General features: G+C 43.7%; 1 protein-coding gene and 1 long non-coding RNA gene across 3 annotated transcripts in view; both read right to left on the reverse strand.

The window, feature by feature from the left end:
- Positions 1 to 1,202: 1,202 nt before the first annotated feature.
- The window catches only part of UMAD1 (UBAP1-MVB12-associated (UMA) domain containing 1), a 200,976-nt gene continuing 189,155 nt past the window's right edge, over positions 1,203 to 13,023 (reverse strand). For both annotated transcript variants that reach the window (XM_028526216.2, XM_036010319.1), the window contains one exon: positions 1,203 to 2,944. In XM_028526216.2, coding sequence (XP_028382017.1) covers positions 2,687 to 2,944 — 258 coding nt within the window. In that variant the 3' untranslated portion in view covers positions 1,203 to 2,686. The remainder of the gene's footprint in view (positions 2,945 to 13,023) is intronic.
- Positions 3,339 to 13,023, reverse strand: part of LOC118496964 — a 34,973-nt gene continuing 25,288 nt past the window's right edge. Inside the window, exon 2 of the long non-coding RNA XR_004899504.1 lies at positions 3,339 to 6,966. This is a non-coding gene — a long non-coding RNA (uncharacterized LOC118496964). The remainder of the gene's footprint in view (positions 6,967 to 13,023) is intronic.

Genomic DNA, 13,023 nt, shown 5'->3' on the forward strand with positions numbered 1-13,023 from the left:
TGTTTCATTAGACCACGGTTTGTATGTGGTTACTAATGAGGATTGTTAAGTTCCCTCCCCCAGTACACTGATGACGTGTCAAGCTTTGTACCGCTAGGCATTGCATGAGCCACTAACGCCTGGCGCAGGCCGGCGAGGTGCGCACAGTGACTATCTAACAAGCACGGGAACTGAGGACACCAAAGTCGGGGACTGACTGACTCAAAGCCTGGAAGCGAGGGGCCCACTACACGCTCGTCAGCCTGCTTCAAATGAACACCCAGCTCCTTCCCGCCACAGCAAGCAGCTTTGTTATAATTTATACTGTCGCTATTAATACTAGTCAAGTAAATGTTTATTTATCACTAATTAGGTGACGTAAGTCACTTAGCCTTTCTAGGCTTCAGGTTTCTCTTGGGCAAAATGGAGTTGGCTGGTTGATTTCTAATGTTTTCTTCCAGTTTTAAAATAGCAACACTGATTTATACACAGGATAAGAAAATTAAAATGGCCATTTCTGCAATGTTTCCGTTAATAGTAGGTTACTAACAGTGGCGCTTACTAAAGTCTGTGGTGATGGGATCTCCTGCGGATGTTCATGTGATTTCTGTCAACTCTCTTCAGTCCTTTACACCAGACCAGTGAGTAACCTTACCATTTCAATGTCATTCCTTAAAACTTACATATAAGGGGAAATTTCATATTTTCTAACTTACACAAACTACTTAAATAAATATTTACTTCCCAAGGAATCAATAATTTGCATTCAGACGTGAATAATGCAAAGAAAATCATTTTTCTGAATGTGAAATTAATCAAAATATCAGTTTATTTTATTCATATTTATTTAAATATAACAATTTTTAGGCAAATTAAAATATGTATCAGCATATTTATATAACATAGTAGACAAAAATACAAATGAAATGTAAAAGTATTTGAGACAAAATTTAACACGTATTAGCTAAATTGATGACAGGCTTAATTTGGCTTTAAGGTACATTAACATGGATATTAAAAAGGATGGGCTTTCACAAAAACTGCTGTAAAATGTTCACATTTGTGTTGGTAATAAGTCATATTTCCTAGACTGATGTTTTATGAAACTTTGTAAAGATATAATTTAACCATTTACCTCATGTGGTAAATTATTTGTAAATGACACATATTTTTGTCAATAGAAATGTTTATCTTTTAAATAACATAGCATTTTTATCAAGAACATGCCACATTTATTAAACAAACATGCATAACACATTAAACCTTGAATAATTCATGTACCTTTATGCACAGTGTTCAGTTTTGCTATAGTACTCTATCTTTGTGAAAAATGTACCTAGAATTTGGCACAGAATTAATAAATCACATTGCTACTATTCAGAACAAATGGGATCAAATTTTACATGGCACGGAAAAAACTATCACAGTTTATTCCCCCTGCAGTTTACTGACCAATGGCAGTTCTCAGCTGTTTTAGTTGGAATACATAATGGATATTCAAGAACTAAAAGTCATAGCTAGGTGTTCTGCCTGTGCTCCAGTTGGAAATGAGTTGCTTTCAGTTTTTCTAGCAGTAAAACATTTCCATCTGTACTGTGGCCAATGCATTTCTAAATGAGGGCGTTGTCAGCAGTAACATGCAGCATCCTGAGATGTTTTTCTTTGGGAGGCAGAGAGGGTGAAAGGAAGTGTGGATCTCTTCGTACCTGAGGACATATGTGGTTGGGGGAATAAATGCTAACCAAGGTGGAAGCAGGAAAGTCCTTTGGAAAGCTGGTGAGGAAGAACATTCCGAAGGAGCATCAGGCAGAAAACAAAGGCAGGAGCACAGGAATCATTCAAGGTGCAAAGAAATGCCATGGGTTTAAGGAAACGGAAATTTATCACTCAGAGAAACAGCATCCGCAGCGTTCCTGTTATAGCATTCTTATATCAGCAAACTCCCCCTGCTTTAAAAGTTTTTTCTTCATTTATTGATTTTAGAGAGGAAGAGAGAGTAACATCCATTTGTTGCTCCACTTACTAATGCATTCAGTGGTTGTTTCTTGTACGTGCCCTGAGTGGGGATCAAACCCACAACCTTGGTGTACTGGGACAATGTTCTGTCTAACCAACTGAGCTTCCCGGCTGAGGCAAGACCCCTGCTTTTCAGGGCAAGTTTTCAATTTCCACATCAGTGTCTATATGGAGACTGAAGAAATTAAGCTTAACTGGCAATAACCTTTTTTCTGAACTCATTCATAAACACTTTGGAAGAAGAAAGAGAATAATACTAATTCAAGCTTCCTCCAAACCAGAGAAGGGTGTTCACACTCACTCTCAGGACAGGCTCAGACTTGTAGAAACCAAGGAAAATGCCTTGAAAGTGCAAATGCCTTGAAGGTTCCTTTTCACGGTTCTTCTAAGATCAGTCTGAGGTGGTGTATTTTGAGGGCCTGGTTGAAGGACCCTACTCCTTTCATAAAACTATGCTTGCCTAATTTTCATATTTGTTATTCAGGGGAAAGGAAGTAAAACTTAAGTTCCAGTTTATACAAATATACTTTATTCTGAAAAACAGAGCAATGGACATAATGTTACTTTCTTTCCTTTACTATCCTTGTTTTTCCGAGGGCCTTTGGACAGTGAAGTGGCAACGGACATCAAACAGGTTAAACACATGGGCAAACTTTTGTTTTAAAGCTTGAGATACAAACAAACATAAAAATCATGAATCACAGAGCACCGAATTTTCAAGAGTAAAATCATACCAGAACCGTGACAAGTTTTCGCTGACGTCATAGGTGAGTAAGTGGTCTGGAAGGTCACTGATGGTGCCCTGCACGGCCAGCACGTGGGGGGCCAGGGTGAAGGGCACGTCGCTCAGAAGCTCGGCCATGAGCGAGCTGTTTTCCAGAGTCTGGCCTGCCTTATTTTCCGCCTCGGGGCCTGCTACAGTCACACTGGATGAGTTTTCTTTGCCAGTCTAAAAATACATATACATTCAAATCATTTAGACCTCATGGACTTGGCGGCTTAGTGATGGTAAATGAGGCACGAATATACCAAAATCATTGAGAAATGGGAGACTATGGAAATATTCCCAGATTAGAATGTAGCTACTGGCTTTACCTGAGAAATGCATCCATATAAAGCTGCACTAGACTTTGAAATTAACCCTAAACCCCAATCTTACTCAGAGTGACCATCCTTGAGCCCCTCAAACACCAACTGGCATTCTTCCTATTTCCCTAGCCCAGAGAATGTCTACAAAGTCTGTCTCTGTTTTTCCAAACCCAATGTACACTTTCAGGCTCTACAGAATTACCCTATTCCCTGTGAAATCTTACAGCAACATAGTCCAAAGTGACCTTGCCTACTTTGAAGTGCTTATGGAGCAAATTGCCTAGGATATTACTTGGCATTTCCTGTATGTGTCCTTGCTAGTTGCTGTTTCATAGGCAAACCTCTTATCCCCAACTAGACACCAGGGCCCTTGAGTGCGAGCCATCTAGTTGACATTTCGTTGTATTCTCTGCTTTGCATACTTGACTGCCTTACTCGAACACATCCTGCAGAGTTCACCTCTAATGTGAGCCGTGAGTATTGGTGCACTGTCTGACTTTCATAGGAACTAAATTTACTTAAGTTGTTCAAACACATGGAATTGATATACCTTGTTCAATTTCTTTAAAACTGGTATATTTTGCACACAGTAGTTTACCAGAAGACGCGAGGGGGGTTGTACACAGCGGCACTCTATGTAAGCCCTGAAGTGGAATCTCCCTAAGTATCCATTATCGTAGAATACATACATTGAAGTATATTTACAGCAATGGGAACGAACCACCTGCCACTAAAAGTGGCTGAAAACTAAATAAAATTTCACTCTCCCACCCAAACCTGGTCTCATGCAGAATAAAATGCCGGAGTCTCCACAGAGGCCTCCCAGGCCCTCGGTGACAAGATCCCCAGCTAGTCTGTCGGGCTCCCTCCTCTGCAGGCTCGCCGCCTCCTTGCGGTTGCCAGTGCACAGCCAGCGGGCTTCTGCCTCGGGCCTTCCCTTCCAGGCCGGCTGCCCAGGCGGTTCTGCTCCCTGATACACCCCGGGCTCCTCCCCTCACCTTCGTCCAAGTTGGCGCCCCAATGTCAGCTTCTCGGTGGGGCCTCTTCCTGGCCGCCTTATTTAAACTGTCTCCACCTCTGGCACCTCTTCCACTCCAGCACTCCCTGTCCCCCGCCTCTGCTCTTTTCCTCTCATAGCTCTTGGCGCCTTGTTCCATGTTATACAATTTATTCTGATTATAATCCCTCAGAGGCTCAAGGAGTTTTTGTCTCTCATGTTCACTGCCGTATCCCCAAATGCCCAGGTCAGTGCCTAGTGCTCAATAAACATTTATTGACTGGATGAAAGCAGACAAGATTTTTGCCTGCACAGGATTTACATTATAACCGTTATACATGCTGATAAATTCTTTATCTAAGTCTAGAGAAGAATGATTTTCTGTGTAAGAAGTAATTTTTTTAAAACTTTTTATGGAAGTATAAAATATACACAGAAAAAGAACATCAAAAGTTTAACAGCTTGCTAAATTTTAACCAACTTAAACACCTGTGAGCAACGAGTACCCAGATCAAAAGGCCCTTATGGCGCTCTTTCAGTCACAATCAGCGTGTGCCTGTGCCCCATCACCACCCTGACTGCTGACAGCAAGGGTTAGTTTTACCTATTTTTGTATTTTAAGTGAAGGTAATCATACGGTATGGACTTTAGTTTCTGGCTTCTTTAACTCAACACTATATGCAGGAGATTCATCCATAGACTGTCGCATATGGGAATAAAAAGAAATATTGTTGCGAAGGAGATATACTCAGACTGATGTCTTAAAGCGGTCACTTTGGTTGCTTTGTTGACAGTGTGCAGCAGAGGGCTTGCAGCCAGGTAAGGAAGCAGGAAGACCCGCTGGGTAAGACAGAGGGCTGTGATGTGGGTTAGGGCGGTGACAATAAAGGTGAGATGAACGGCTGGGTTTGGGGCAGACTTGCAGGGTGAGGCCAACAGGATTTACTGATGGAATGGCTATGGAGTATGAGAGCAAGACTGTCGCCAAGGATGAAGTCCAAGTTCTTGGCCTAAGCAGGAAGATCAGTATTTCAGTTCTGGTCATTCCAGGTGCCTGACATGCAAGCGGAGCTGTTCATAGGCAGGGGGATCTAATTCGAGTTAGAGCTGGGTGAGAGAGATCTGGCGGAGAAAGTCTTCTTGGTGTGTGTGTGTAAAAGGGTATTGAAGGACGGAAGTGAAGACAGACCCGAGGACAGACGATTCTTTGAAGACATTTTGCCTTAACATAGAAAAAGAGATGCGGGCCAGTAGCTTGAAAGGAATGTGGGGTCCAGTGAGGTTTCTCTTGATTTTATTTTCTGTTTCCTAAGTTGGGAGAAAGGATGGCAGTGCACGTGCTAATGAGAAGACGGTCAAAGAAAGGAAAACTCAGTGGAGATCCGCAGAGGAGGAACTGCTCTGCCCTCTCCACAGGCACCACCATACGGAGAGCAGAGGCCCTCCCGGATGGCTGGGAGGCTGGGAGTCAGCGAGCGCCTCCCTGGCCAGGGCGGTCTTAAACGGGTGTGAAAGTAAAACACCAGAGTACTTTCTTAGGATTGCGAAGAGAACAAAAGGAACCACACCCTGTTATGACAAAGCTGATCGGAAAGGTCCATTATGCAGTGGACAGAAGCTGCCTACTGAAACCTAAATGGGACTTTAATAACAGCACAGGCATCAGTGAGTAATGATGCCACAGTCCCAGCCTCTGTGAAGGGCTTCACCACGTGCCGGTGTCTCCAGGATTAAGTGCGCGCACCCGGGCTTGGTTACCATGGAGCGGCAGGGCCGAGTGGTTAAGAGCACAGAGTCTAGAGCTCTTGCAAATCCAAGGTCTCCTGCTTATTAATAATAAACAAACAGCCTTGGACAAGTTCTGTACCTTCTGTTTCCTTGGCTGTATAATGAAGTCAATGACAGTAGCTATTTCATAGGATTGCTATGAGGATTAAATAATGTTCACGAGTAGAACAGTGCTTAGCATGTGTTAAAGTGAGTAAAAACTTTCAGAATGTCAGCCCCCATTTGGCTTTAGATAAAGACTCGGTCTGTTCATTCTCTTTGTTTTTGGCATTCACTGGCGGTTCGAATAATCATAACCTTCCCCCCTCCTCTTAAACCCTGCCTTCTCTCTTCATCTCAGGTGCAGATGTTCCCTAGATTTGTTAGTCTCATCCCATGCTTGAACTTTCTCCTCCCCCTTCCTTGTGTACAGAATGCTGTCCCATTTCACTGGCCAAATCACCTTTCTTCTTAAACAAAAGCATTCTTGAAATCTCACCTTCTCCAATGAGGCACTTTGCTTTCTAAACACAAAACTTGCAAGGTTTAACTTCCCTGCAGCAATATTTATTTTTTTGTTCATGCTTTCACTAATCCTCCTCCCTTTCCTTTGCAAATAATTCTTCCAGAACATTGATTACTTACTACGTGCTAGGGTCCATCTAGGCTGTTTAAGTGTATTCACTCATTTAAGTCTACAGCTCTGTGAGGTGTGTACGGTTATTGTTAATCCTGTGCTAAAATCAAGAGGACACTAGGCACAGAATGGTTCAGGAAGGTGTTCTAGGTTGGAACAGCTAGTCTGTGGTAGAACTGTGATCACTAATGCTCTAATACATTGTGAGTTCCTTCACACGTTAGACACGCTTTGGACAGACTGGCAGACTGAATGAACAGAGCCTTGAAAATTTAGGGAACAGTAATAAAAACTATGACAGTTCCTAACAAGGTATTATCCCAGCTTAAATTAGAAAGAAAAAAAGACTCTAATTAATCTTTTACTTTTAGGAAAAAAGGGTGACAGATCTTTGACTAAAGGAGGATAGAAAAGCCACTGAAATTTAGCAGATATGTTTCCCTGGAAATGAACCTACCAGGACTCAGGGAAACACCATGGACTGCGAGTTGGTGACAGTGGTCTTTGGTCACTGTTGAAATGGAGAAAAGGAAGTCACATGGGGTGGGGAGCATTACAGTGTCCTTTCTTCCTCTGTGTATATATTTGAAAATTTCCCATAATAAAAAGTTTCCAAAAATTAAATTAACTTTAAAAATACCATGTTCAGGGTGTTGAGCCAAGTGCCTCCTAGAAAGATCTGAACTCAGCGGCGCTGCGCGCGCTACTCCAGCGTCTACCTCCCAACAGTTGGCTGGAGTGCAGTGTTACCGTCTCCAAGGAGGCTGGCTGCCCCCTTGGCAGCAGGGTGAGCACCATGATGCAGCTGCTGCTGGCATGCTGAGAGCTGGAGAGGGGAAGTTATAAGGCAGAACAAGAATAAGTCACAAAGAAAATGTGAGTCAAAATTCAGGGACCCCACAGCCAGTCACGCTGGGCGCTAAGGCTCTCGCTTGGCAGCGGGCGGATGCAGAGGTGAGGGCTGAGGGCTCAGTCGCGCCTGGGCTCCCCTGCAAAACGCAGCCCTCTCTCTTAGACACAAAGTCTTTCCATTTTTCTCATTTGCATAATAAAATGGGTCTTTAAAAGGAAGAATAAGTATGTTAACCAGAAAAGAACAGGAAGAAAAGAATCAATTAACCTTATGGTTAATAGCCAGATTTTTTAAATGTACTTCAAATATCATGTTCATAAAACATGTTCCTTATTTTTGTGATTCATCCTGTTCACAGAAATGTTGCTATGATATTGTTCCTGAGTGTTCGTTCCTTCATATAATCTAGCTTTAATACTTCTTTTTCAAATGAGCATTTGCCCTTACATAGCTTAAATATGAGTATTCCGTGTCAGAATGGCTCTTCTTTAATTGTAGGAAAAAAAACAGATTTCCTTATCAATATCATTACAACAAAGTTTATAATTAATTAGCTGTTTTCATGTGTGTTTGAAAGTTATTTCTTCTTCATCAGTTAATCTGTTAAAAATGGACTGGCCAACTTTTTCTTGTGTTCCTCACATTCTATTATCTGTTTCAGGTAACTCAAAGAGGTTTATAGACACTATTCTTCCATTCTTGCAGAAGGGCTGTAAAGACTCATGAGGTTCAATCTGGAAAATCTCAGAGCTTAGGAAAAAACACTCCAAGGGTTCAGGGCACACGACACGTTTTAGTGAAGGCTCAGAAAGATGAAGTCACTTCCCTGGAACGGCAGCAGGTTGGTGGCATCCTTGTGAGCCTCACTCTTGGGTGTTCGGAAGCAAGGGAATGCAGCTTTAAGAACAGACAACTTCATTTTTCCTGGCACATAGCCCTGATAACCACCAAGAAATCTCAGAAGGGGAGCCGACACTGCAAACCCGCTAACAATTTGGAGACTGTACTTGGCCACACCCGACTAACACATGAGCATTGTATTCATGTGAACATCACCTATATTTGGCATCTTTTACAACCTCCTGCTTTCCCCCCTGTAATCCGTGCCTCAGATAAGTAGAGATAAAATAGTGTCCTATAAAAGTAAAACATTGAAGCATTAAAAGTAAGAAACCAGCCCAAACCAAAACAGTAATAGAATCTATTAAAAGAATAAGAAACCAGGTATAAAACACTCATCTAACACATTCAATTTACATGCAAAGAAAGTAGCTAAACCAAGCACATTTCTAGGAAACCAGTTATAGTAAGAAGAGGTAGTATCGAGCTCTGGCTGTCTATGCCTTTAAATTCTAATGTCTATAAATAAAAGACATGTTCCTTTGAACAACAGCCTGAACTGGCAACACTGTCACTTTATCTCCCCAGATAACTATCCATTCTATTCTGGCTTCTGCTGGTATCTGTTTGCATTACATCAGCTTCTCAGTGGGGGAGGGTTGGGGGCAAATCTGAGTCAGAAGCATCAGGGGACAAGAGGAAGCTCGATATAAGCAATGGCACAAGTAAAGCAGTGCTCAGGCTTCTTTTCTCTAAGACGCTGGTCAATAATAAATGTCTGGCTAGCTGAGAAAAGCCAGAGGACCGGTCTCTCACACCTGCCTAAGTCCCGAGCAATAGATTCCTTTCACTGGTGAGAAATTATGCTGCAAGGTAGACACTGATTTCTCTGCAATTCCCCACTACCCAGAACGGTAGTATCGACACATAACAAGTGCTCACTAAATATTTTTGAAGGGCACTGAGTCTGTTCCCTTTGTCAGGTATTCTAGGTGCCCCAGATTTGCTTGGTAAATTGAGGGGTTAGGCCAAAGAAAGAAACAAACAGAAAAAGCCCAGGACACTCTGCCACTGATGCAGATGAATCAGGTAGCAGAAAGCTGAATTCACTGGGAAGACACGTGTTCCACAGGACCTGGGCTCCCAGCACCAGGAGGCTGTACACCTCTGAGTAGCCAACGGAGAGGCTAGGTCAGCAAGGAGAGATTTTGCTTCCTTAACTTTCTGATCTCTGACATCATTTCACTTTAAATTTTGGCTCATGATTTTTTTTCAATATTTGTTCCCTTTCCTCTTCTTTTTCCCTCAGTATTTCCACCTCCTTGTGCTGCCTGCTTCTCCCGTCTTTCTTAAAAAAGAAAAAAAAATACTTCTCCTGACTTCCCTTTTTCAGAACTCCAGCTGAATGTATGCAAGCGAAGAAGGGGAAGTAAGCCGGCTGTCACTTACTTCTGTAATCTGTTCTGTGCTTTCTTGGAAAAGCGGCTTGACTGAAGCCGGAAAATCTGTACCCGCCAGCTAGTGTGGGGGAGCAGAGGAAAGAGGAAAGAAGCATTTTAGGAAAGGAACCAGCAAGAAAAAGTGTCTTCAATGTGATCCTGTTTATGCTGCTTTTGAAAATACAAGAAGCTATTTCAGTGATTTAAAAAAAAATTTAATTGGTTTATAGAAACTGATGATCTCTAACCTTAAGCTGACCAGAAATCTCATATTTTCCCAGTATGCCTTCCCTCATTCTTTTCTTTAAAGATTTTATTTATCTTAAGAGAGAGAGGGAGGGAGAAAGAGAGGGGGAGAAACATTGATGCATGAGATACCTGCCTTTTGCCAGCCCCCAACTGGGGACCTGGTCCACAACCCAGGCATGTGCCCTGACTGGGAATCGAACTGGTGACTTTTGGTTCACAGGCCAGCACTGAATCCACTGAGCCATGCCAGCCAGGGCCTCTTCCCCCATTCTTCAGAGACCATATTTCACCCTTTTTGTTCTTAGCCCTACATGACCACCTCCTGGTTGCTGTCAGGTGGGCTAGTCTCCTACTTAACAGAGAAAATAGGAATCATCAGGTAAGGATCTCCTCAACCTGTTCCACCCCCAAAATTTACCTGCATTTGTACTCAGCTGTGCTTCCCTCCTGCCCTCCTCCTGTTCATAGCTAATCCCTCGCCTGGTGCTCCACATCCATCCCGTCCTCACTCTTCAAGGACACGGCTGCATCCATTAGAAGGCCTCTCCTAACTGCTAACCTTTCACATAGTCATGTCACCAGTTACAGATGAGCCTCCTGGAGTCTGTACTGCCCCTGCCATCATTGCACCCATGGACCGCTGCACTGTCTCTGGCTCGTGTTCACAGCCGGGGAGAGACCACCGTGGACACTACCCGCTGGGCTCCCCACCCCCTGCAGGCTCCCTTCCCTCTCTGGCCTCTCCTGACCCTGCTTTCTCTAAGCTTGCTAAAAATCACTTTTTGCCAAACTCAGAGGTTTTGAAGTGCGAATCTGAATTTTCCTTCTGGGCTTCCTTGCCACTTCTTAGTTTTGCCTTCTGTCTATTCTTTTGTATATTTTGGAGGTGAGGGTATTATCTCCAGGGCCTCATTTCTGTTCCTTTATTCTTCTTGCTCTCAACCCCCTTACCTGGATGAGCTCACCCATACCGACGGTGCCCACTGCCCTTCCCCTCCCCTCCCCAGAAATAAGTCTGTAGATAAGTGTGTGCACACATGCATGCACGCACACCCCAATCTCGAACCCAGATTTCTATCTAGAGCTCATAACCCATGTATGTGTTCAACTACCATACGTTTTCTTTTGGATATTATACAGGAATCTCAAACTCAACATCCTCTCGTCTCCTTGTCAATACCACCCCCAACTTAATGAGCGGTCTTCCAATATTTTGTCTTGGTGAAGGGCACCAACGTGGTTGTCCAACACACAGACCTGAATTATCTTTGACTTCTCTATCCTTTGACTTCTCTGTGTCACTTCCTCTATCCACTCCATCCAGCAAATGACTGAGTCCTACAATTATGATGTTTTTAATTCACTGCAAGTTTCCCCTGTTCTTTTCAAGTCCACTGTCATTGTCGGCCACTGTAGTCTTCTGCCTTGAATGTCACAAGTTTCCTGCATATGGCCTTGCTCCCCCTACACTACATTCTCACTGTCACTGGTAGCACCTAAAACACATGCTCTTCCTTGCTTAAAACTCTTCAATGGCTTTGGAGAAAAGAACAGACTCCTTATCATAGAACAAGAGGTATGATCTGGCCTTGCTTACCCCTCCAATTTCTTTTATTACCATTCCCTAAACTCTTCACTCTATCCATACCAAGCTACTTGCTATTTGCTATCCAAATATGCCAGGCTCTCTCTTTAGCTCTGAGCCTTGGCTCATTCTGTTACATTTGCCTAAATTAGGACATCTTTCTCTCTTCTACTCCTTTCATTTTGCCCATTTCAACTTGCCCTTTAGGATGTACATCAAAACTCTTTAATAAAGATTTCCCCAAGTAACTCCTCAAAGCTGGGCCAAGTGCCTCTCTGTGTGTTCCCGTAATAGACCGTGCACACCCCCCTCCCCACGTACATCGCACTGGAGCAGAATTCTCTGCCCCTCAGGAAACTGTGGGCAGCGCAAAGCCAGGGACCAGAGCTTTCCTCTCCATTTCCCTCGCAATCAGAGCCACGCCTGGCTCATCACAGGGATAAACACGTGGTTACTGAATAACAAAACACATTTCTTTATAAACTTTAGATTCAAACTAGCTTATTCAAAATAAGCTAGGAATCATTATGTTTATTCTGGATTTCTGCATCTGTTTTTTTCCTGACAAGATTTTTCCAACTGTTTTTCACCTACACGGTCAACCGTAGATGGTGTTAAACACAGAGAGAACTCAACCCCAGTTATGGTACATCTGTTTCCTAACGAGGGAGATGGGTTGTGCTCGACTTGGCCAGCAAACACCTTCGCAGACATGCCTCCCCAAGGAAGTTCAGTGAGGTCCCGCTACAACACTGACGGAACTGCTCGGGAAGTGTTTTTACCGTAGGTCCACCTGGCACTGTGGGAGGGGAAGGGTAAACCTTATGTACTCTAAATTTCCCGTAATCATCTGTCTTAGTCCATTCGAGCTACTCTCAAAACCAAAACAAAACCATGGACTGGGTGGCTTATAAACAACAATTTATTTCTCAGTCCTGGAGCCTAGGAAGTTCAACATCAAGGTTCCAGCAGGTTCAGCGTCTGGTGAGGGCCTGCTTCCTGGTTCATAGATGCTCTTTGTGCTCTTAGCACCGCACGGCAGAGGGGGCCAGGGATCTCTCAGGGCCTCTTCTATAACGGCACTAATCCCACCTGTAAGCACTCTACCCTCATGACCTAACCACTTCCCCAAAGCCCCACCATCAAATACCCTCACTCTGGGGATGTTTCAACATAAAAATCTAGGTGTGGGGGTGCACCCAGTCAATAGCATCCACCTGCCTTCCACAGCCCCACCCCCCACTCCAGGAACCAGTACAGTCTGAAGGAGCTGCAGTGTGGCCTACGTTTGGGGGCAGGTGTATGGGGACAGGACAGCAATGGGGAGGCAGGACTGAGTAAGCACTGTAAGGGGAGAAAAGCCGCAGATGAGAGCTGAGACGGAGGGTAGGAGAGGGGATGGTTTAATTTTTGATCACCTCTGTTAAAGAGAGTGGCCTCTTTCTTACTTCTCTGGTGTCCACAGAGGGATTTTTCTCTGAGCATGTTGGCCTTCTGCCCCAGCCCCTGTCCCGCCCAAAGGAGGGAGACTGAGGTACCCGGCTGGTGGGTGACAGCCATAGGTCCACCATT

Source organism: Phyllostomus discolor, chromosome 10 (genome assembly GCF_004126475.2).
Source record: "Phyllostomus discolor isolate MPI-MPIP mPhyDis1 chromosome 10, mPhyDis1.pri.v3, whole genome shotgun sequence".
In the NCBI taxonomy this organism is placed as follows: domain Eukaryota; kingdom Metazoa; phylum Chordata; class Mammalia; order Chiroptera; family Phyllostomidae; genus Phyllostomus; species Phyllostomus discolor.